At 44.3% G+C, this 25,592-nt stretch overlaps 3 protein-coding genes across 14 annotated transcripts in view; all 3 read right to left on the bottom strand.

The window, feature by feature from the left end:
* Pxk (PX domain containing serine/threonine kinase like) overlaps nucleotides 1-3,178 on the bottom strand; it is a 68,611-nt gene extending 65,433 nt beyond the window's left edge. For 11 of the 12 annotated variants that reach the window (XM_041662481.1, XM_041662480.1, XM_041662492.1 and 8 more), the window contains exon 1: nucleotides 2,971-3,178. In XM_041662481.1, coding sequence (XP_041518415.1) covers nucleotides 2,971-3,072 — 102 coding nt within the window. In that variant the 5' untranslated portion in view covers nucleotides 3,073-3,178. Of the gene's footprint in view, nucleotides 1-624; nucleotides 644-2,970 lie in introns of those variants that run through there. The other variant, XM_041662490.1, reaches the window with a different exon arrangement.
* A 9,781-nt stretch (nucleotides 3,179-12,959) lies between these two features.
* Nucleotides 12,960-13,872, bottom strand: Htd2 (hydroxyacyl-thioester dehydratase type 2). The gene has a single exon (XM_041662694.1). It carries the CDS (start codon nucleotides 13,870-13,872, stop codon nucleotides 13,354-13,356), a length of 519 nt encoding a protein of 172 aa, XP_041518628.1. The 3' UTR covers nucleotides 12,960-13,353.
* A 54-nt stretch (nucleotides 13,873-13,926) lies between these two features.
* On the bottom strand, nucleotides 13,927-25,362 carry Rpp14 (ribonuclease P/MRP subunit p14). Its single transcript, XM_041662695.1, has 6 exons — nucleotides 25,193-25,362; nucleotides 20,257-20,343; nucleotides 20,070-20,154; nucleotides 16,750-16,826; nucleotides 14,451-14,529; nucleotides 13,927-14,044 (listed from the first exon to the last, which is right to left on the bottom strand). The coding sequence occupies exons 2-6, from the start codon at nucleotides 20,325-20,327 to the stop codon at nucleotides 13,988-13,990; spliced, it is 369 nt and encodes a 122-aa protein (XP_041518629.1). The 5' UTR covers nucleotides 20,328-20,343; nucleotides 25,193-25,362; the 3' UTR covers nucleotides 13,927-13,987.
* Between the last annotated feature and the right edge of the window lie 230 nt (nucleotides 25,363-25,592).

Consider the following 25,592-nt stretch of genomic DNA (forward strand, 5'->3'; position numbering starts at 1 on the left):
CAAGTGTCTTTCTGAGAAATGACTGTATCCTTTTTCCTCCTGGTGTATATGCTTTCCCCACACAATTTTTCCCTTCATAAATCCTAAATCAGATTTACCCTATAATTTTGAGCTGTAAATTCTGTTTTCCAAGACAAAGCAATTTGACAAAGTAACTATGGACAGAAATGAGCTTACTTGGAATAACATACTTACATGTGACTAACCCCCTACATGTAGGTTACTAGGAAATAGAGACGGAAGGGAGCAACGTTGCAAATACTTCATAAAGATGATTTTTCATCCTTGTAACAAGAGGAGAGCAGTTGAGAACAGGCACTGATTATTCCTATTTACATATCACAAAACTGAAATAAAAGAGAGACCTACTGGTTGTTTCGAACCCGGGGGAAAAAAGGCCGAGGTACCCATTTAACACATCAAATCAGACTTGGCCACCTGGTTTTCCCTGAATCCCTACCTGTTGAGGGTCCTCCTGGCTGGCATACCCTGCCCCCCACCGCGAACGCTCCAACCATTTAGTTCCTTTGTGTCTTTGGGCCTCCTGGATGCTGCACCTGGTACCCTTGCTCTCCCCATTTCTTCCTCTCCCTCTACCCCCACAAGGCCCAGCTCTCCACATACCTACAATAAACCTCTCCTCCACCAGACCTGGGAGCAGCTAAGCAGCCATGTCTTTTTCTTTCTCTTTCTTGCTTTCTTTCTCCTTCATTCAGTGCTTCATGAGGGTGCATGTCTGTAACCCCAGCACTCAGAAAGTGAAAGCAGGAAGGCTAGGGTTCAAGGCCGGCTTCAGCAGCATCACAAACAAAAATCTTAGTGAGCTGGAATACACCCTGGATAGGATCTCTGTTAGTCCAAGGCCAGTCAGGTCTACACATCGAGCTCCTGGCCAGTAAGGGATACATAGTGAGGCGCCCATCGCAAAACAAAACAAAACAAAACAAGGGGGGAGGGGTCAGCAATTGTCCTAAGGTATATGACTGACAGGTGTGACTCCAGCTTGACTCTTCAAATCAAGGACAGCCGCTACTATATGTCCCATGTGTTTCTGTCGACGGCCAAGGAGCAACTTCCTAGAAAGCAGAATTTTGAAGGATGCATCTTTGACTTTTGAGACATGATTTCCTGACCAACAAACTGTAAAGCTACCTTCAATCTGCCCAAAAGAGAGCAATGCCTTTCTCTTCTCCCATGCACCACTTTCAATAACTACTTCTTTCCAGCTGTTCTGTTTCCAAAGGACTTACTCAGAGCATTCGCAGTCCAGGAAGTTTGCACCAGTGTATGCTTTTTCTCAATAAAGTTTAGGGCTGATGCAACATTTTTCAGTCTCACACTAAGATGACAAGAACACAGAATAGTCAAAAATTACGCAAGACAATGATACTTTTTTTTTTTATTCCACATCTGCCTGTCTTGGTCTCCTGTGAGTCACTGTCTTTCCTGTTCAGTCATCGTTATAAAAACTGCTAATTTTTTTTTGCCCTAAAATTCTTGCTTTGTGCTTGTTTTAATGAAAAGCTCCGCATAACGATGGGATCCCATTACATCTCTCAGCACCTCACTTGAGCACTGACCTCTGCAGGCAGCCCAGAAGCCTCATTCTGATTTTCACAATCTCGCTTTACACAAACAGGAAAAGGGGCACAATGAGACTACAATTCATTTACTTACCCATCAAACAGACACAAGTGAAATACTATCAGACTGAGACCCAAAAGTGAACGGGAATTGTCTCCCCTGTTACAGTGTGGCAGAGAGGAAAGGACACGGTTATAGTGGTGTCTATCTTGGGGAAACAGCTAGGAAGGAAGGTTTTCTAGAGGAAGTAGTCTCTAAGCACCTATCACATCCATCTCTTCAGTACTAGACCTAAACAACTCATCACGTTCTCTAAGAGATTATAAGACTTACTTGCCAGTAATCCAGTCAAAAATATAACTTGAAAGAATGATGAAGTCCTGCCCTAAACTTGGGCCCTTTAAATACTCACTTTGCAACAAATTACAAGTTTAACAAACTCATGGCTATTTAGTGCCTTTTCACAAGTTTTAGAATAGGATTTAAGATTTTAGCCTAGGCAGCACTCGGGAGGCAGAGGCAGGCAGATCTCTGTGAGTTCTAGACCAGCCTGGTCTACAGAGCTAGTTCCAGGACAGGCTCCAAAGCCACAGAGAAACCCTGTCTCGAAAAACCAAATTAAAAAAAAAAAAAAAAAAAAAAGATTTTTAGCCTAGGGAGACAAACGCACTTTTTAAAAAGATAAGTCATTTCTCTAAGGCTGAATGCTTTGAACAATCCAGGTCCTAAAAACAAGGCTGTCGAGAGGTAACTGGGGTTCCGAAAAGTACCGCTTTAATACGACAGAATGAAAGATCTCTTTGAACAGCGTAAGAACTTCACACACATACACACACACACACACACACACACACACACGGAGGGTTGTTGTGGGGCTTTAGTCTCCAAATGATGAACCCCCAAACACGATAAACAAGACTGTGAGCTGGAATCTGATTTGGTGGCCTGACAAACATTACAATCTAAGGAAATCCCACTCCCACCCCCACCCCATTCATCATTTCCTCACTAAAGTCCCAGAGGTTAGCAGCTCCCCGGTTTTTTACTGGTTCCTGGATTTACTGCCTGTAAATTACAATGCATAGAGCGCCTTTCAAAAGAAAAATTGCACGGGCAAATGAAAACAAGCGTGCCTTAAAGCCCCATAAAAGACTGTAGGCGAAACGAACTCGCCTGTGTTTACTACGAGTATCTAGGGCTGGCTCCCTCCTGCCACTCCAGGGGTCCCCGAGGCAAACGCGAGGCGCCCGGGCCGCGGCTGAGCAGGAGCGGGGCAGCGGGGTCCCACACCTGCCCGGCTCCGGTGCCCGCGCCCGGCTGCGCCGTCCGGCCTGAGCCCGGCCCCCGCCCTCGGCCCCGGCCTCCCGCCCCGGCCGGGCCGCGCACCGTGTGCGACTGCAGACTCTGGCTCGCCTCGACGGCCGCTGTCAGCGGCACCGTGTCGTCCAGCAGCACCTTGCCGGCCGGCGGCTTCTCCATGAAAGCCATCCCGGGACGCCGCTGCCTCTGAAGCCGGGGAAGGAACCGGAGGCGCCGAGCCCCGCCGCCCGTCCGCCCGCCCGCCGCGTCCCGCCGCCGCCGCTGCTGTCAACGCGCGCCGCCCCACGCGCCGCCGCCGCCCGCGGGGTCCTAACGCCGGTCGGCTCGGCTCGAGGGCTGTCAACACCCGTCCGCCCGACCACGCTGGGTCCTAGCGCTGTCTTGTACCGCACGGTAGGTGACTCTCCTAAGGCTGCTGTCAGAGGCCTCGTGTTGCTGTGTTGGCACCTCCTGGTCGCTGCATCGTACACCCATTACAATGAGCACCCCGCCTGGGACCCAGGAGCACAAAACTAAACCATCACCACCAGGAATCCTCAGATCTAGACGCTGTATCTAGAGCCCTGGAATCCAACAGACCTGAGCCTTTACAGATGAAACCTTCAAAAGCTCATATGGGCAGATTTGAGACCCTACTGCTCCCTATCACATCTTCCCTGCCCAGGGACCCTAGGGATCAGGAAATAACAACAACAACAACAAAATCACTTTCAGGGAGAACCCTCAGTCTGAGTATGTAGACCAAACTTTCTAAACCAAATCCTGATTCCGACTTTGAACTTGGATCCTTAGGAGAATCTGGGTGCTGCATGCACCCTTATAACTGGTTTAACTCCAAAACCCTCTAGCAACAAGCTCTAAGAAATTGGGAAGGAAAAAAAATAACAGATGCAAAGACTTCCCTGCTTCTATGCTTGGGACCTAGGCCAAAGGTCTTCAAATCCCAAGAGCCTTCAGATTTCTTAGACTCGGAAAGTCTAAGCATTCTGGCTCCAAGAACCTCAAACTTAGCCATCAAACTTGAAGATCCGCTTCTCAGTACCAAATCTACCGTGCTTATCTTAATCTAAGATCGCAGTTTTCCAAGACAATAATGGAATTAAACTTCAATCAGTTGATCAGGACCTTCAGGCATTTTCGTCAGCTATGTGACCCTGAATAAACCACTCACTTTTCCACCTGCAAAACTGAACCAATATCTATGTAGAAAGTCGTAGGAATGAACAGGATGGGAAAGTACTTTGCACATATTAAAAATTTCAAATATACATTACAATCTGACAATTCATAGAACAGGTTTCTAGCTCTTGTTTGTTTCCACTAACTTTCTTTCATTTCATCCATAGAAACAAAGTCGCTTTGTGAATCCACCACCACCGCAACTGACGTCACAGCAAAGGTCTCCATGGCACTTTAAGCTTAAAGAGGTTGTTGGGCAACCCCAAGCAGCCAAGTGATAAGGACAGACTGCCCTTAGGGAATGCTCAGGAGAGGGAGATAAGGGGGAATGCAACTTCTTAATTTAGCCCTAAATAAATGAGAACTCTTCCTATATCTCATTTCCATCTCAATGTGCTTTAAAGCAGCAATCTAGGAAAGCTAAACCGTGTGTTGCTTAAGAAGGATACCAACTCTTCTCCTCTGTTTGTTTCTTTTGTTTAATGACAATGAATGGGGTACTTCATTGTCAGAGTAGCAGAAACCCAAACCCTGCATTACTCCTGTCATGGTGGAGATTGACCAAGACAAGGCTAGACATGCTCATATCCTGCTGCTGTGTGCTGAATTCATTCTTAGGGAGGGCATTAATTCATGCATCAATTATTCACTGGGTACCTACCACAAAATAAGACGAGTGGTGGTGCTGGGTTTAATAATGCATATGAAGGGCTTGAAGATATCTCACCCTGAAACGAATTCTGTCTCAAAGAGGGTTCTACTAAGGGAGCAATGAGGGAGTGTTGAGAAGGACAGCATGCAAAGGATAAGCATCTAATCCCCAATAAGATCACACGAACCATGGTATAATCAGCCATTACTGCAAGGCTAAAACCCAGGTTGTTTGCTAGGGGTGTAGCTTAGTGATAGATAGAGAATTGATTTCCGCAAGACCCTGGGACCAATCATTAACACCAAAACCAGTCTAAGACTATCTAATGATGTTCAAGAATGTTCTTGACCTAATACGTGAAACGAGGAATACATCTCTCTGTAGATAGATACAGGAAAACCACCAGAGGGAAACAGACCAAAGTGCTTCCTGTAGGAAACAGAATCATATTTTTCAAAATGCATTTAATTACAATATTTTATATTTATGATTAGGTAGCAAAATATTATATAACCAGGCCCAGTGCTCTACCAAACCACAGATTTCAAAACATACATTTCCAAGGTTCAGAAGATGCCTCTCTGAATCTAGCAAATTGTACTTAGCTCCATTTCCAGTGTATCAGCACAAACAAAATGAGGCGGTTGTGCTACTGGAAGGCCTTGGATAGAAAGGATCCACAAATGAAAAACCAGAAAATGAGTGGAAGTTTTATTTTTGCTGGTTATGGTGCTGGGGTTCAAACCCGGGGCCTCACACAGGCTAGGCAGGTATTCTGCCACTGACCTGCATTCCCAGTCCAGACTTCCAATAATATAGATAGGAGGAAGGAAAGATGGTCACAGAGACAGTGACTGCAAGGCAGTCTGTATGAAGTACAGAGATTGAGGCACCAGACACCATGGGAGCATAAGAGATAAGAAGTAACGACAGCTAGTGGACTGTGGAGCAGCTCATGAAAGATGTGGGGTTTGAACAGTCTTTAAGAACCCAGTGTTTCGTGTACCCAGTGTTTCGTGTACCCAGTGTTTCGCATGCTAGCTACACTTTCAGCCCCATTTGTGCTTCTATCAGAAACCCGCTGAACTACTGAACAGACACCAGACACCAAATATTGAGTTTGGCATTGGAAAGTTAAGAAAAACAAGACGGATGCCACCTACTGTCAAACTTTGGAGGCTCATAAACTAGAAACAAATATGACGTGAAGTCACAGGTTAGGCCAGGGATCCACACTGCTTGAAGCAGTAAGAGACCAGGATGTGTGATGAAATGGGCAGGAGGTGCTAGCAGAGAGGAGAAGTTCTTCACAACCTACTTAGACATTCTCAGGGCAACAGGTGGTTCAGGCTTGAAAACCTCAGGGACTCACGCAGACTGCGAGGCCACCAACAGACACTTTCTTGTGTGGACTTCAGTACTTCAAGGAGGGAAGGGTGAATACTGAGTGGGTAAAGGCATTGTGGGAGGGAGCAGGACATGGGTATGGAGCGAAAAATTCTGGTTTGGAGGAAGACTGCCATGAGAGAGAAAAGAGAATTTGAGTTAGACTCAAAAACTAAGCAAAACCTACCTGCCCTCACAAATCTGAGGAAGAGCCGGGGTGCGGCCTTGGTGACCCAGGCCTTTAATTCCAGCACTCAGTGGGAGGCAGAGGCAGACAGATCTCTGAGGCCAGCTTGGTCTACAGTGTGAGTTCCAGAACAGGCAAGGCTCCAAAGCTACAGAGAAATCCTGCCTCGAAAAACCAAAAATAAACAAACAAATAAATAAAAATAAACAAATCCGAGGAAGAAATCAGAGTGCTGGTCATGGTTACAGGTTCACGTTCTGAGTTAACTCCTTAGATTTCACCAGCTCAAAAGGTACCCAGCTGTCTGACTTCATTTTGCTTCAGCTTCCTCAGCTGTGGAATGGGGACTGGGACAGCCTCAGCAGGCAGGATGACTGGGTGCCCTGAACTGTGCTAATGTTGGTGTACCTAAAAGAAGGTTGAGACAAACTGCAGGTTACAAGCCTTTCCTGGGAACAAAGAATCTGAATGTTTTTCTCTCCAGAAGGGAAGGGACTGAAAAGGAATCAGAACTGAACACCGGGACTGCACATGTCACGGAATGTGACTTGCCTGTCTTCTTTACCAGGAAAGAGAAACTGAAAGCCAGAAATATTTGATGGAAGCCAGGGACAGGCTCAGTGTTTCCTTATCCTTCTGTGATTCTCTCTGGCAGCCCAAGCTTACTTCTTTCCTACCACCTCAGTGAGTTCCTTGTCAGCAACCCCAAGTATCCTGAGACACCAGACCAAACTCCAACCCCAAGACCACCTCAATATTCACCTGGTTTTTTGTTTGTTTGTTTGTTTTTGTTTGTTTGGTTTTGGTTTTTTGTTTTTCCGAGACAGGGTTTCTCTGTGGCTTTGGAGCCTGTCCTGGAACCAGCTCTTGTAGCCCAGGCTGGTCTCGAACTTAGAGATCTGCCTGCCTCTGCCTCCTGAGTTGCTGGGATTAAAGGCATGCGCCACCACTGCCCGGCTGCTTTTCTTTCAATTCTTTTTTTTTAAATTTGGCTACAAGACCCGGTGGTCTTTCTCCCTGAGCCCCCGAGTGGCTGACTACAGATGCAGGCTTTTGTGCCTGGCTCTGTCTGGTATTTGCAATGGCACAGAATGACTATGGGGAAGCTCTTTCCAGGTCAGAGCTGATCTAATTCAAATCAGACTTGCTTTTCTAGTCTTGGGCTGAATAAACTAATAAGGAATGAGAAAATGTCATGGTGTTGCTTTTTGCATACATACAACTACTTGCAGGCTAGCAGAAGAAAAGAAGATTTTTATATTCTGTTGTTGCCAAATATTTAGACAGCTCATGGGTTGTTTGTTTAACAACCTGAGGTTTGGCCAGATTGATTGAACATAATGGATTTTAGTGAGGAAATTCCTAAGCCTGACAACTGCTATACAAACCAGAACACACAAGTTTCAATATTTCCTAAGCAGAGTGGTCTTACAACTAAAAATGGCTTCATTTCTTTAAATATTCATAGTCTGGCCAGGCAGTGGTGGCTCACGCCTTTAATCCCAGTACTCAGGAGGCAGAGGCAGGAGGATCTCTGAGTTCGAGGCCCACCTGGTCTACATAGTGAGTTCCAGAACAGCAGGACTGTTTCACAGAGAAACCCTGTCTCAAAAAAAATAAAAAATAAATAAATAAAAATTTATGGTGAGGACACTAAACAAAATTTAACTCATAGCTGTTCATTCTGCTCCAATTCCAAATTTCTCTGAAGATGCGGTGAATCCTGCTCTTTGCAATCCAAACGAAAGCAGAGAATAAAGAACAAAGCACCCAAGATAGTACCACATAAAGCCAGCCATGCAACCCAGGCAGTAACTGGACAGCACCCCGATTCTGCTGACCTGGAATAGTCAATCAACTATGCCAGCAATGAGGCGGTCACAGAGCACAGTTGCTCAGAGTGACAGTCAACCCTTGGTAGACTGTTTTAATATAAACCCTTAACAGATGTGATTTAACAGCAATTTTCTCAGGGTCTGTAAATTATACTCTAAGAACATATAAGAAAAAATGACTAACTAATCCTTTGGCCCTAAATGAAAACCCATGGTTATCTCAGATGTACTGGTGGGAACATTTTTTTCTCTAGGTGAACACTCAAGTCAGGCCCACAAGGTAAATGGTGGCCATGGTGAGGCTCTACCCACTGATCTAAGATTTGCTGCTGAGAAAAAAGAAGAGTGGCATTTCAGTAATATGGAAATGTTCCCAACAGAATAACAGTCTGTTAAGCAATTTTCCAGTACATTAGGCTAAAAATGCTTAAGATGGATATTCTTTCTGTGCCAATCAAATATCACATAAATTGCAGTCTTACAAAGCACCTAATATGAAAAGTGCTAGACAAATTGGCCTATTTTAGTCATTACTTTGCACTCACTTTCCTGTGACCTAGTGTGATCACGGCTCCCTCTCAATCACCAGTCCCCTTCACTGTAAGACAGACAGTAGTCATTCTTTCTGGGTTCTCCTGTGGGCTTGAGAAAGTGAATGATCGCTTCTCCTTGTGGCTGCTTTAACACAGCTTCAGCGGCCTGACAGCCTTGGCTGAGTCACCACTTACAGACTACGGCCTCTTCGCTGTTTAACCGAGACCAAAGTTCATGACCACACCAGACTACTAGTAACGTGAAAATGCTCTAAATGAGAAGCTACAGTGTAAATCAGTTATTAGCCAAAGTGACATCTCTCTTCACCCCCCACACGGCTTACATAATCTTTTCTTTTGGTTGGTTGGGACAGATCGTCTATCTTCCTGCCTCAGTCTCTGAATTGCCAGAATTAGGCAGCAGTCACTGTGCCTGTCTCTAACTTTTTGTTTGTTTTTCTTTTTTTTAAGACAGGGTCTAATAGCCCTGGCTGTCCTAGAACTCACTCTGTGGACCAGGCTGGTTTCAAACCCACAGACATCCACCTGCCTCTGCCTCCTGAGTGCTGGGACTAAAGGCATGTGCCACCATCACCTGGCTAACTTTTCTTTTTATCTAGCTGATCCAAAAGCTGTCGTCTGAACACAATCTCTGAATGCCATCTTGGAAAAGGGTAGGTGGCCAATCATGGTGCTACGCATTTGTTTTCTCAGAACTTGGGAAGCTGAAACAGGAAGATGCTGAGCTCAAAGCCCGCCTAGGCTATGTGGTATGACTAGTACTGGCACAGGGGTGAGGGACAGGTATTGGGTAGAAACTACAGGTACAGAATAGGGAAATGCTACAACTATAGCAGAGAATATCAATCTGAGTGGATTTAAGAAATCTATTTTAACAAAATGTTATTGAAATTGACAGTGTTCCAGGAATGAAAACACTGGATTCACAATGACAGGAAAAAGGAAGTTCAAGCTTGAATGCTAGCTCTACTGCATATTAGCTGCATGACCCTGGACAGCTATACAGCATCAGTTAGCTTCTGTATCAATAAGATCGGTCCATTAACTTTATAAAGCTGTTTCAAGAATTATAGTAAAGGCAGAAAATTAGCTTATGGCTCCCTCGGCCATTATGGGGCTAGCAAGAAACCTGGCAGTAGAAAAATTCCCAGGAATCTACAAGGATGACCCCAGCTAAGACCCTAAGCAATGGAGGAGAAGATGCCTGAACTGGCTTTGCCCTGTAGTCAGACTGATGAATATTCTAAATATTACCATGGAACCTTCATCTAGCAACTGATGGAAACAGAGGCAGAGACCCGCAGCGGAGCACTGGACTGAGCTCCCAAAGTCCAGTTGAAGAGTTGGAGGAGTGAGAATATGAGCAAAGAGATCAAGACCATGATAGGAACACCAGTGAAACAGTTTACCTGAGCTAATGGGAGCTCACCAACTCTAGCCAGACAGGGAAGGAACCAGCATAGGTCCAAACTAGTCCCTCTGAATGTAGGTAACAGTTGCGTGGCTGGGGCAGACTGTGGGGCCACGGGCAGGGGCATCAGGATTTATCCCTACTGCTTGTACTGGCTTTTTAGGAACCTATTCTCTTTGGATGGATATCTTGTTCAGCCTAGATATAGTAGGACCTTTCCCAGAGCAATATCCCTTTCTGAGGAGTGGATGGGGGATAAGGTGGGGGGTAGGTAGAAGAAATGGGAGGAAGGGAGGGAATGGGAACTGAGATTGGTATGCAAAGTAAAAAAAAGTTTGTTTTCTTTAAAAAGAAACAAAATAAATTAATAAAAAATTAGCTTATTAGAAGTGTAAACAAAAAAAAAATCACATCGTGCTCTCTGTACGGATCCACACATAAGACTGTTACTGAATACCAGGGGTTGAGTTCTCTATTTTCTTCTGATATTTCATCAAGTCTAGTGACTTCCCTAGAACTAAGTCTCCTTAGATGTACTCCATCTGCAATGCTGCCCATTCTGAAACTTACAATAGCTCCTGACACAAACTTTGGCATCTTCTCACCCTCAAACACTGTAATAGGCTTACAACCAACTCACAAGATGCATGACTGCCCTCTAGTGACTACAATAATTCTTTCTAGTAATCTAGTCAGCTGTTCCAGTCTAGTACCTTGCTGAGTAAATTAACTCCAAGGAACTGAGTTCAACCCCAGAATCCACGTTTAAACAAAGCAGGCACAGTGGCTTATGCTTGAGAAGTGGAGACAGGTGGATCCCTTAAGCTCACAGGTCAGCCAGCGTCATCTAATTACTGAGTTCCAGCTAGTGAGCTACAAAAAGATTATGTAAATCTTGTGTAATGACACCTTACTGACCTTTGGCCTCCACAAGCACAAAGTACACACCCACAGAAATCTTGTTACTTAACACAGCACCAGAGCCTGTTGGCCTGGTGCACGTCTTTAATCCCAGCACTCGGGAGGCAGAGGCAGGCTAGCCTGGTTTACAGATCAAGTTCTAGGACAGCCAGGGCTACAGAAAGAGAAACCCTGTTTTGAAAAACAACAACAAAAACAAACAAACCAACAAAACAGCACCAGAAGGAAGGCCTTTTCCAGGAGATACGCAATAGCTAACCACATTTGATCGTTGGCTTTGTTTTAACGTCTTGCTCTGTCAGGCTGCTCTCAAATCCCTAGTCCTAAATTTTGGAATTCTAAGTAAATGATTCTGTGCCCTGCTGATCTTGTATTTCTAATCGGAGCAGTTAGTTATGGTCAGTTACCATTTAACATAGTGAACACAGGTGAGCCACAAGTATACAGATACTTGCTTAAAAAGGATTTGCTGTATAGGGATGGCTGTTTAAAACTTAACATATTTGGCACATTTGCCCCATATCCCTAAACTCTTAAAAAACAAACAAACAAAAAGCAAAACAAAAACCCTCAGCCTCCCTCATTCACCACATATACTTTTTTTTTTTCCTATTTGAGATAGGGTTTATGTAGTCCTGAAACTTGCCATGCAGACCAGATTGATCTCAAACTCAAGAGATACTCCTGCCTATACCTGGAATTATATGCATGCATCACCACACCCTGGTCTGACTTATTCCTTATACCACATACATATTTTTTAAAAAAGATATTTATGTTTGTTGTTTTGGTTTTTCGAGACAGGGTTTCTCTATGTAGCCTTGGCTGTCCTGGAACTCACTCTGTAGACCAGGCTATCCTGGAACTCAAAGACATCTGCCTGCCTCTGCCTCCCAAGTGCTGGTATTAAAGGTGTGCACCACCACTGCCTGCCCAGCTGATGTTTTGGTTTTAATATAGACCCACATTTTCAAGACAGGGAAAGAAGAATCAGAGCCCTTTAAAAAAAGATCCTTTGCACCCCAGTCTTCTCTCCAGGTCTAAAATACTAACAGAGATTGGCCTACTCCCTGAAAAATCGACATGCCAACATGTTCAACTGTAAAGCAGCCAGCTTCAAATTCAGAAAAACCCCTAACCTCATTCATGGGAGGCCGGGGTGGGAAGATAATGTTGGCTATTATTTATAGGCCTGGCTCTGGGCTTACTTGTAGGTTTCTATTATTTCCAACAGTGCTGCACAGTATTAGGAGTTGATAACTGAGTCAAAGCTGCACGTAAATCTCTCTCCCATAACAGCAAAAGCTACCCGGGGAAGTTACATAGAAGGTTGAAGTCGATGGCATTTTTGTTTTTTTGAGACAGAGTCTCTTTCCGTAGCCCTGGCTGTGCTGGAACTGGCTGTGCACAGCAGGCTGGCCTTGAGCTCCACCTGGCCTCTGCCTCTCAAGTGGGGAATAAAGGATTGTGCCACCACATCCAGCACAAGATTACATGTTGGTGTAAACAGTAAAGAATAGGTGTTCCAGCCGGGCGGTGGTGGCGCATGCCTTTAATCCCAGCACTCGGGAGGCAGAGGCAGGCAGATCTCTGTGAGTTCGAGACCAGCCTGGTCTACAAGAGCTAGCTCCAGGACAGGCTCCAAAGCCACAGAGAAACCCTATCTCGAAAAACCAAAAAAAAAAAAAAAAAAAAAAAGAATAGGTGTTCCAAGATGATCTGACTTCCATCATTGCAGTTAGTAACTAAATTCGTGGTGGTATAATCCACAAGAACCCTCAACACAGATAGAGGTAGGCGTTATCAAATACAAATATAACTATGTTTGAAATTCTGAAAGTAAAACATGTAGATAGCTTTCCCATTTTTAAAAAAATATTTTTATTATTGTTGTGTTTGTGTGGTTGTTTTGCCTGCATGTATGCCTGTGTACTATACGCATGTAGTTTCTCCAGAGGCCAGAAGACGGTGTTGGATCCTTTGACTCTGGAGTTACAAACAGTTGGGAGTGCCAAGAATTAAACCCAGATCCTCTGGAAGAGCAGCCAGTGATCTTACCTGATAAGCCATTCCTTCAGCCCCTCTCAATTGTTTTATAATTGGAAAAAAAGAACAAAAAACCAAAAAAAATAACCAAACTTCCAAAGGCGACGAAATCTTGTACATGCTTAAGTCTGGACAAAGCATAAAGTTAATATAAAAAGTAGACATTGAAACAAACTGTCGACTTGCTCTCCTTCCCCACATGACTTCCGAGTATACAGCAACAGCCCACGTCCCCATTTGTCATTTGACACTGAGCACAGGTGTTTGAACTTACAACTTTAAATTTGCATTTCAGCATCAGGAGCTTCTGGGACCATAACTTTAACCCAACCTTCCATAACTGTCTTCTTACTCTCTACTACACAGCAGGACACCGCAACAACAGCAACCAACTGCTTCAGCCTCTTCACTTCTGCAGACGCTAAGACCTCTTCTCCAGTATATAAAGGGGCTGGAAATTTAATTTCCTGAGAAAGAAACACACAGCCTGGCCCTGGCATTTTAGTACCCAGGAGAGCAGAAATAAGTCCACTTATCAAAACTCCATGCACAATTGTCTTTCCAAACTTGGTGTGTTTTGCATAATCTTCACTTAGATGCAGAGGATTGTCATCTCCTGTTAACTTGGAGAAGGTAGCCACATCCTGCTGTGTGAAGGCTCTGCTGAGCTCAGCACGGTCTCCAACCCTTATGTGCACACACTGAAAGCACTGCCCTGCTGGGACCAGGTGATTCTGCCACAGTCTCCTCTGAAGCCCACTCCACCAGCGATGATGACCAGAAATCACAGAGAACATCTTCAGTGTCTCCAAATAGCATCAATAGGGGCTTTAGCCTGCTTCTTTTTTTTCAATGTATGTAGATACCAAAAGATTCTGTTGAGAGTGGAGGTTTCTGGAACTGTAAGAGTATTTAATCCAACACTTGTTCCCTGCTATTACCAGATAATGCGAGGAGAAAGGGAGACACCTACGAAAGAAGAAAAGGTTAACGCAGACCGCATGGTAACAACAGGCAGCCCAGAAACATGCAGGTTTTACAGGCTAGTAGTCACATTGTAAGGCACATCCTGGCAGGAGCAATGACTGAGAACAAGTACTAGTAAGCCTGGAAACAACCTGCTAACACAACACTGCACTAGTAGTGAGAAGAGCCTTTATCACAAATCCTGATAAGAAAAATTTGACCTTCAATCATCTCTTACAAAGTGATCTAAAATCTGACTACTCTGCCTCAGTTTCAGAGGCAGTGAGATTCCGGCTTGTCCTTGCCAGATGTTAACTGTTTATTTTACTCAAGACAAAAATGAGACACACGTCCAGATCACATCCTGCTGTGCTCAGTCCTCCTGGAATCATGAGGGAAAAGTCTTTACCTGAATCACTCTAAAGGCACACTTCTTGTTTTTATAGGCTCCGAACAAGGTCAAAGAGCTCCACAATTTAGTCAGACCACTGTATAAAGAACAAGAAAGCATAAATAAAGATTTCTGTTGCCAACAGCTCCCTAGTACTTTTGTTTGCGATTGTCTAGAAAATTAAAAACAAATAAACACAGAAACCTCATTTAAATAAAACAGAACCTTAGAAGAATGTATCACAGACAGAAAACAAATTGAGCTCAAGAATTTTTCTTTCTTTTTTTTTTTAATTTTTTTTTTTGATTTATTTATTACGTGTACAGCCTTCCATGTGTGCCCGCAGGCCAGAAGGGGGCGCCAGGTCTCATTATAGATGGCTGTGAGCCACCATGTGGTTGCTGGGAATTGAACTCAGGACCTCTGGAAGAGCAGTCAGTGCTCTTAACCACTGAGCCATCTCTCCAGCCCTCAAGAATTTTTCTAAACTGCACACATTTCTGACTTTAAAACAATAATCATCAGGATAATGCACAAATTCATGAAGTATTCCATATTTAAAAAAAAAACAAAACAAAACAAGACTACCTTCCCCAGTGAAAGCTACAACTTTTAAGGGCAGTAATGTACTCTAATGCTTGTGGGTAAATGCTGGCGTACTTCATTCTGCTGAAATTATTTTCATATATAATAGGAATTTTTGAAAATGCCTTTGGGTCTGTGCAGCAGAACCGTGTAACAGTCTGAGCACAGGACTACAATGCGAGATGGATCCTGTATCACAAACACAGGCTTGAGAAACCTTGGCTCTTAGAGGCTACAGTGTTACTGGGTGGTGCCATTCTCATCCTGCATTTGATCCTAATCCATCTTTATGAGATATTGACATACAAGCCAAATACCAGAGGAGGAGCAAAGTTCATTGGGATGACTGTTAGTCCATATAATCGAAGTAACTCTTTACCATACTCCCAGATGACCTGCTTGGTCATAAGTGAAGAAGTTAGCCCTGATGGTGAAGTCCAGCAGATGTTAGTGGGAATTACTGTTTGAAAAGACAAGATGGATAATTTAGAAATACAGGCTTTCCCATAGCAGTGTCTCCATGGATAGAATCTTTCGCCAGGATTCTGACTTAACTTGTTTGCAGAAACTTATGGAGTGTCTAAGGAAAACACTAAGCAAAGTAGCCTATTGCTTCATCGCTGAGGAATTCTTGACCCAAATAGAAAATTTGTTCCTTTCCAATTACAAAAGCAAGGAAGAAAATGGACTGGCTGAAGAGAATAGTCCAGCGGAGTTGTTCTGTAATATTTTAAAATGTCTATGTTTTGACAATTGCAGATGGCCCCTATGCTGGCCTTGCCACCCTTGGCCAAGGCCTTAAAGAAGCACAGATGAGTCTGGACCCAAGGAGGCATTTAACACAGAAGTTGATGAAGCAAGCTCCTAGAGAAAAGCCCATCTCAACAGTGTGTGCATAAGTGGATGACCATAGACACCTGAGACCCTTCATCCCAAGTTCTGCCTCTTTGGAGGACACAACTGTAAAACAGTGAGCTTAGAATTTGTGTCTTCTGTATAACCATGTTGTCAAGAATTTACTCTAAAATATCCACAAAAGCCGGGCGGTGGTGGCGCACGCTTTAGTCCCAGCACTCGGGAGGCAGAGGCAGGTGGATCTCTGTGAGTTCGAGACCAGCCTGGTCTACAAGATCTAGTTCCAGGACAGGCTCCAAAACCACAGAGAAACCCTGTCTCGAAAAACCAAAAAAAAAAAAAAAAAAAAAAAAAAAAAATCCACAAAATAAAACGAAGCCAAAATTTAAAAAAAAAAAAAGAATTTGTGTCTTGTTCTGCCTTGGGTAAGGAAAATTAATAATAGTACTTCTCCTCTATTAGACTTGGTGTTCTTCAAAAATAATACTCAAGAAAACAAATCAGGCCCTCAGTTAACCTTGAGGCATTCTTCTCCAGTCCTGTAAAATGGCCTGGAGCTCCCATTGTTATAGTTGGTTTGACCCTGTGCTCACAGCTCATGAGCTTTTTAGGCCCCAAGCACTTTTGCCCACTTGGACCCCTTCTGTATTTATATTAATAAAAAAAAAAAGAAAAAGAAAAGAAAGGAAATAAAAGAGAAAAAAACCCATAATTATCAACTGGGAACCTGGCTGTGATTAAACCACAGGGTTCTCGTATCTAGAGTCTAACCAGGTAGAGGAATGTGTAGGAACGTGTATAGTAACTCCAGTGTACATTCCCAGCCATGGCCTCTCATCCTGGAGGCATCTTCACTGCTGTCCCATCAATGTCATACCTGCTGCACACTCTCAAGATGGCTGACAAGGTCTTCTCTTCATAGGTTAGGACGTCCACAGGTAAAGCAGCACCAACCTAGGTATGGACAACACCATTAGTGGACTCCTGTCACCACTGTGAACGCCGATAACGCCAGTATTTCAATTAATGGTGCTGGTACTCTCATGTGCCTGATAAGGGCTCCTATTGTCTGCAATGTTCCCATTCCTTTTCGTGACACCTCCTTGCCTTTGAATCTGTGTTTAAAGTGTTCCTTCTCCAGCTGGTGAGATGGCTCAGTGGGTAAAGCTGCCTGGCACAAGCCTAAGGGCCTAAGCTTGATCCCCATAGTTCAATCCCCAGAACTCACATGGTAAAGGAGAGAACTAACTCCCACAAGTTGTCCTCTGACTTCCACACATGCAGAGGTATATACATGTCTATGCACACCCTCTCCCCATACACACAAACACACAGAGAAATGTTTTCCCAAAACCTCCTTCCCATATTCAAAAGACTAGGCTCAATCCGAACTCTCACACAAGACCCCATACTTTGTTCTTCCACAATTCTCCCAGTCTTGTCATTATTTAGCAAGACTGACAGCCCAAGAAAAAGAGACCATGTCTTGGGGCACACCTTTAATCCCAGCACTCGGGAGGAAGAAATAGGCAGATCTCTGGGAGTTCGAGACCAGCCTGGTCTACAAGAGCTAGTTCCAGGACAAGCTCCAAAGCTACAGAGAAACCCTGTCTCAAAAAACAAAAAGAGAGAGAGAGAGAGAGAAAGAGAGAGAGAGAGAGAGAGAGAGAGAGAGAGACTGAGACTATATCTTACGGCTCTTATCTCCTGAAACTATATTTTTTTTTAAATTTTAATTTCTTTTAGTTTTTCAAGACAGGTTTCTCTCTGTAGCTCTGGTTGTCTTAGGACTCGTTCTGTACACCAGGCTGGCTTTGACCTCACAGAGATCTACCTGCCTCTGCCTCCCAAGTGCTGTGATCAAAGGCAAGCATCACCACTGCGCAGTGAAACTACATTTTTAAATGACATATAGAAATTGCAGGTTTTGTTTTTTTAATTTGTTGCAGTCTACAGGGAGTTCATGTACTCTTCCCTTAGGCTCTGCCAAAAGCAGTGTCTTATATAACATAGTATAGGATCAAAGCCAGGTGGCGGTATTGACCCAATTCAGAATTTACTTAGACCTGACATCATTTGTGTGCATTTATATTTGTATGTGTGTACTTCTATGTGACTTTTCCTCATAGGTGATTTCTTCTAATCACCACCAATACCAAGATAAAAACCTGAACCACCACAAGACTCCTTCTATTGAACCTTTATAATCATACATACCCCACTTCCCTAAGCCCTGGTGACCACTTCGTTCTTCAGGTTATGTTGAAGCAAGAGCATTATATACATAGAATTACCCCACAAGTAATTTACTTAGGGTTGGCTATTTCCATTCAGCTCAGTTTTCTAGAGATTTGTCTGGCCACTATCCTCTCCTCTGATGACCATATTCTACGATTTGAATATACAATCACTGAACACTCACCCATTAAGGGACAACTGTGATGTTTTCAGCTTCCGGATATTATTAGTGCCCCACAAACACTCATGTGCAACATTACTTTCCTTAAGATTTATTTTTATGAGTTAGGCGGTGGTGGTGCACACCTTTAATCCTAGCACTTCGGAGGCAGAGGCAGGTGGACCTCTGTGAGTACAAGGCCAGCCTGGTTTACAAGAACTAGTTCTAGGACAAGCGCCAAAGCTAAAGAAACCCTGTCTCATAAAAAAAAAAAAAAAAAAAAGGATTTATTTTTATGTATGTCAGTGTTTTGCACACATGCATATCTGTGCACCATATGTATGCCTGGTATCTGCGGCAGTCAGAGGAGATCAGATTCTATAAACTAGAGTTACAAATGACTCTGGACCACTATGTGGGCATTGGGAACTGAACCTGGGTCCTCTGCAAGAGCAAGTGTAGGTTTGCTTTGAATTACATTTTTTGGGGGGAGGTAGCTCTGAGACAGGGTTTTTCTGTGCAGCCCTGGCTGTCCTGGAATTTACTTTGTAAACCAGACTGGCCTTGATCTCAGGGATGTGCCTGCCTGTGCCTCCTTAGTGCTGGAATTAAAGGCGTGCGCCACCATGCCTGGCTCTTTCCATTTTATTCACAGTTTTTGCAGAGTATATTTGATAAGATACAGGGTAGACTTGAACAGAATAAATATATCAGGTAATTTCTCGAGAGTCAATCCTAGCTTTGCTTTTCCTCTTTACTTCCAAAGCTCATCTTCTGTTTAGTGAATGCTAAGACAAAGGGGCCCGAAGTGCTGGTCGGCAACAGGCTAAGAAGCTGCACCAGAATGTCAACCAACATCACTAAGTTTTTTTTTTTTCATCACTAAGTTTTTACTTCTGCTCATACTGTTTCAGAATTTTTTTATTACTTTAAGATCAATTTATTTTTATGTGTGTGTTTTCCCCACATGTATCTGTGTCATGGCACACGTACCGAGGTCTGTTTGCTCACGTGCATATGTGTACATGTGTTACATGTGCCACTGCACATGTGTGGAGATGAAAGGGAATTCTCAAGAGTTTGTTCTTTCTTTCCATCATGTGGGTTCCAGGAACTGAACTCAGGACATCTTGCCATTCCTCACAAAGTTTTAAAAAGAGACTTTCTCATTGAAGCATGCTGGCTCTCATATAAACCCTTTCAAAGATGGGCAAAGATATCTAGACTATAATTTGATAGCATTGTGCAGGAACGGTAACCGAACAGATTCTTGGTCAAATACAGGGCATGCTGGAACAACCTACCAAAACTCATTATTTCTGAAAGTTGGCTTCTGCAAACTCTAGTACAGCTTTAAAAAATGGTATTTCTGTGTTTCTTACAAAGTGCTCTTCTAGGCCAGGAGTGCTGTTTCTCACTTTTAATCCCAGTGCTTGGGAGGCAGAAGTAGGAGGCTCTGTGAATTCAAGGCTAACCTGGTTTAGGTTCCAGGACAAACAGGGATCTACAGACAACTCAAACAAACAAACAAACAAACTTTTCCCTTTTTAAAAAAGTACCAGGTAGCTCAGGCTGACTTCCAATGGCTGTGTAGAGGAGTCTAACCTTGAATTCTTACTCTAATTCCACTCACCAACAGTAGAATCATAGATGCTAGAATTCTTATAGGTGTATGCCCAAGTGACAGGTATGACCAGCCCAAGGTAGGCCACCATTCCACCACTGAGCTATACTCTTGGTCCCTTTTCTAGACTTTCTTAGAAAATCCTGGAGAATGTTAGCTGCCAAGCGACTCATACCTCCCCAAACAGGTCCTTCAGGGACGAAACAAGCAGCTGTTTGAATTGGGCTGCGTTCAGCTCAACTCCGTGTTCTTGAAACTCTCTGAAAAATATTAAAAAGAGAAACTATCTTATTAAATCTAAGCTTTTCAGGTTTGGAAAAAAAAAACAAGTAAAAGGAAACAACTCACAAGACTGAACTTACAAGCAGACTTTCATATAGTGGTACTCTGAGGGGTTCTTGTAAACCACTCTTTCATATGCAGTAGCTGGCATCTTCAAACATGGGCACCTAAAAAAAGGAGTCAAGAGAGCTCATAACTACCAGGTACTCGTTGTCAGTAGTAGTATTCTCTAGTAGTAGTTCTGTTTTTAATGGGAACTTACTTTCTATTTGCTGAGAAAGACTTGCTATATAAGCTGGCCCTGAACTGCTACTCCTGCCTTGCTCTACGGAGGACTGAGATTACCAGGTGGAATGTCACCACATCCAATCTATTTGGCTTTTAAAGATGTATTACAGTACTTTATGTAACCCTAGTTAGACAACAGTTACCCATCTAGATATAGAGGAGTCTCTTTGTTCTTTGGCAGGTCCTTATTTTTGGTATATGTTGAGGGGTGGTGGTGCTGGAGATCACGCCCAGAATCTGGTGCAGGACAGGCAAGCCCATTCCTGTATTTTTAAACATGCCAGAATAGATCATCCTTAATCAAAGGAAAGATACAATAAGGAAATATAACCATTTACTCTGTCCACATACAACATGAGGGGTGGTCCTTTTGTTGTCCTTTCCCCAAGTCTGCTATTCTCAGTCCAGAAATCAGTCAATAGTGCAGATGTAGCTCAGCAGCAGAGTGCTTACCTCACACCCCTGCAATACAGCTCTCACCTCAAAGAGAGTAAGAGCCTATTCTGGAACCAAATATTAGTGGCCATGGCCCAGGAACAAAGATGTATGCTACTCAAGGCAGTAAATTTCCTGATGTTTTTATAGTAAATGAACAAAGACGGTCATAATGAAGACACTTTTCAAATACACTGGTGAAAACACCAGGTCGGCAGCTACAGCAACGCAGGAAAACCTCTGCTATAGGGCTCAGATGCTGACGGCATTCTTCCCCTTAGACTCGTGAAAGCTAAGTGGTCTGCTAAGTCAATACAGCCCAAAACATTTCACCCAAAGGATGTTATGTGAGACTCAGAGGTGTACAGGAAGACAACTTAAAACAGATGCCTGGACTTGCAACATCCCAACCTCTACACGTTCCTCATTAACCTTCTCATTCTAATCAGCTAACCAACCAAGTACAAAATCCAGTCGAAATGAAGTGCAGCTTTTTACCAGGAACTTTCCTTCACACTAGCACTCCCCAGGATAATTCTCATTGGTGAAGAAAGGGAAGCAAACACAAACCGAGAGCCGTCCAGTACACAGCATCCAGCTCTCTGTAGGGCTATTTGGCAGCACTGTGAAGGACTGACCTTACAACATAAGGTATCTAAGGAAATGCTGTTATGGAATATGACTTTAACTAGGCAAAGTGTAACACTGTTTATTCAGCGTTTGTTTAATTATGTAAAGATGTGTTGCTGTTTCACCTTGCCTGCCAGAGACACCTGATTGGTCTAATAAAAAACTGAAGTGGGGAGGGGGCTGAGAGATGGCTCAGAGGTTAAGAGCACTGACTGTTCACAACCATCTATAATGAGATCTGGTGCCCTCTTCTGGCCTGCAGGGATATATACAGACAGATGCTGTATACATAATTAATAAATAAATCTTAAAAAAAAAGCTGAACAGCCAATAGCTAGGCAGTAGAGGGGTAGGTGGGGCTGGTGGATAGAGATAGTAAGTAGGAGGAAGAGAGAGAGAAAAGGGAGAAAGAGAGGGCATTACCCAGAGTCAGCTAGTCAGCTAGCTGCCAGCCAGCCAGCCAGTCAGCTGGACACAGAGTAGGACATATAGAATGAAAGAAATGTAAAGAGCCCCAAAGCAAAATGTAAATAGGTTAAAATAAGTTATAAGAGCTAGTGGAACAAGCCTAAGATAAGGCCAGCATTCATAACTAATAAGTCTCCATGTCATTATTTGGGGGCTGAGGGCCCAAGAAGGCCAGTTATAAGGCGCTCCTAGAAAGGGTATTCCTGTGGCTTATACGTGGTGTGTCCCAGCCAAAAACCCACTCCTGCTGGAGTTTAATCCTTAATCAGGTACTAAGAGGTGAAAACTGCCAGGCGGTGGTGGCGCACACCTTTAATCCCAGCACTCAGTAGGCAGAGGCAGGCGGATCTCTGTAAGTTCGAGACCAGTCTGGTCTACAAGAGCTAGTTCCAGGACAGGCTCCAAAGCTACAGAGAAACCCCGTCTGGGGCAGGGGGGCAGAGGTGAAAACCTAATCCAATTATTGTGTTCTGAGATGGGGCCTTTGGGAAGAAGCTAGGATTGAATAAAGTCATCAGGGAAGAAGTCCCATGATTAAATCATAGTAGCTTTGTAAGAGGGATCAGAGACCCAGACAGACATACTTTCTGCGTTGGGACTCTACAAGCTGGAAGCCCATGACCAATGCCACCTCTTGGACTTGGAACTGAAGTATTAGCCCAAACAGATTTGTTTATAGTTTACCTAGTCTGTGGTATTATTACTGGCAACAGAATACATATGAACACAGGCATCAACGCTATCCCTATTTTCAGATAATGATGAGGCGGAGGGGGCAGCTACGTAGCCCAGGCTGGCTTTCGATATGATTCTCCTGCTTTATCTTCCAGTGCTAGGATTATGGGTATATACCGGGGCACCCCATACTCAATGCCTTTGCAAACAGATCTGAACTCCCGACAATTTCCAATGTGCCGATCCCCCTTAGAAAATCCTTTTCCTGGGGTCCACTCAGACCTCACTGTCCCCTGGACAACTCTCATTCCCACTTCGATGTCTCCTCCTTCAGGGAGGCTTTCTCACACCTGCCCTAACAGACTGTTTGCTAAGGAGAAGGGTCATTCTTACCCAAAGTCACACTGTTATAGACCAGCTTCAAGCACCTTTAGATGGTAATTCTCAGAAAAAGGAAGTTGGAATCTAGGAGCTTTATCCCCTTTTTCTGGGTCCAAAACACTTACTGAATGTGTGACTGAGGAGAGGGTAATGGTGTAGGCTAGGTGCCCAGGGTATCTAATTGGTTTCAGGACAGCAGCAACCAGTCTCTACCAGAACCTGTCTGGTTCACTCATTCACCATCTGAAACATGACAGGTGTTTTAGGCCTTGCCAACTTCCTAGGTGATGCTGCTGCCTAAGGCAGAGCTGATTGGTTAAAGATTGAGAGTTACATAACTAAGGAGCATTTTGGAAGTAGATGGTGGTAATGGTTATACAACAATGCATATTTCCTTAATGACAAAAAAAGTTAAATGATACAGTGTATATTTTCCTTTTTTTTAAGATTACTTAGGGCTGGAGAGATGACTCGATGTTAAGGGTTCTTGTTGCTTTAGAGAAGCCAGGCTGGGTTTTCAGCATCCACAGGGTAGCTAACATCAGTCTGTACTCCAGTTCCAGAGGATCAAATACCCTCTTCTGGTCTTCATGGGCATTGCAGTCACATGGTGCATTGATACAAATCCAGGCAAAACACCAATACACCACAAATAAAAATAAATTAGCCTAAAAAACAATGACTGCATAGTCTTGAGCTCTCAGAGTAAGATCGAGTGTTGCCCCCTGCAGGCTGTACTGAGATGGAGGTGCCCTCAGTAGTGTGGCATCATACTCAAGGGGTTCAACACTGTAACTCTTATAGTCACTGTTGATGCCTTTCACTGATTGCAGGGATGTTCACAAACACCTAGTTTTTGACTCCTCTGCCTCCTCTAACCTATACTGCTGTTTGTGAATGTGTTAAAAGCCCATCACAGCCAGGTAGTGATGTCAAATGCCCTTAATCCCAGCACTCAGGAGGCAGAGGCAGGTGGATGCTTCTCATTTTATCCCGTCAGTCCATTCGAGGTCAATCTCTACCGCCTCAGTTTTGTTCTATGCGAACGAGAAAGGATGACTTGATCACTCCTAGGTATGACTGAGAAAATTTCCTGTAGATGTGAGGGAGAGCACAGCCAGAAGCAGCTGGAAAGGTCCAGACTGAATGGGGCCAGCAGCATAGACCCGGCCATGAGCGAGGGATGGGGAGAGCAAGAGAGCAAGCGAGGGAACCAAGAGGGCAAAAGAGAAGCAATGAGCGTGTGCACAATCAAGAGAACCAAGAAGGAGAGAAGAACCAGGAGAGGGGATAGCTTTTGTCTAAGTGCCAGACTCTGGGAAAAGGAATTTCCTCTTTTTTTTTTGGGGGGGGGGGGGGCGGGTATGGGATAGGGGTTGGAGACAGAAGTTTCTCCTTGTAACTGAGCCCTGGCTGTCCTGGACTCACATTGTAGAGCAGACTGGCCTCGAACTCAGAGAACTCCTCGAACTCCTCCCAGTGATGGGATTAAGGGCATGCACCACCACACCTGGAGAACAGGAATTTCTTGAGACGTAAAACTCTGGGTTTCCTCCTCTTGTGGGCCTCGGCTTGGGCTAGTTTCTCCGTAAGTCAGAAGCGGGTAGTCACGTGTCTCACACTTCCTAGCTTCCTTCATCTTCCTCAATGTGTCCCACTGCCCATCAGATCTATTATTGTACCAACCGCTCCTTGCCCAATCCTTTCAAGTCTTACAGTATTTCTAACAGGTTCACAGAATATTTAATATCCACTTCCTTGCTCCTGCCTCTCAATACGTCTGCACTCCGAAAAAGAACCTTTTTCATTCCCGATTGCTACTCACGGACTCAAACGAGTGCCTTGCACATCTGGGCACACACACAAAACACAGCTCTGGAACTAATGGGACTAAACCAGTCACTGAAGAAGCCCGATCCCCTACTGCTGGAGTCACTCTGTTTCCAACCTTGCTTGACTTAGCGCCCACCTAGAATGTAGTGCGCCTAGCACACGGCCAGGTGAACCCTCCCGGCCACCGTCTGTCACCAGGACCTCAGCCACGCCTTACTAATGCCCGCGGCCCGGTTCTCGGCCTGACCTCGGGCCCAGTGCTCTTCCACCCTGCGCTCCCGCCTCTGCATGCGCACCCGCACCTACCGCGTGCAGTTAAGCGGCCCCGGCGCAGAACGAAGCCCCGTTCCTGTCTCTTTCGCTAGAATTCAGCAAGGGTCGGAGTTCCAATGCAGCGGCTCAAGCGTGGACCCGCAAAGCTGGTGTATTTACATTTGACTCCGTCCCGCCCTGCCCCACAGACGCGAACCCGCAAGCGGACGTGACGTCACTGCGCGGCGTCGGTCACTAGGCTGTCGCAGAATCTTCTGCAGGGCTGAGGCCGGCGGGTGCAGCGCCGCCTAGCGTCCACTTCCGGAACCTAACGTTTGTGGCAGGTTTATGAGGCCCAGACAATCTTCGTGGTCTGGTCGTTTATTTCTACGTTCATTCGCAACAGGTTATATCAAATATCTCCTATCCTGGATTATTATTTTTTTTTGCTGTG

The sequence above is a fragment of the Microtus oregoni genome, unplaced genomic scaffold (assembly GCF_018167655.1).
Source record: "Microtus oregoni isolate MIOR12 unplaced genomic scaffold, Mior012 000013F_ref0000133, whole genome shotgun sequence".
Classification (NCBI taxonomy): Eukaryota; Metazoa; Chordata; class Mammalia; order Rodentia; family Cricetidae; genus Microtus; species Microtus oregoni.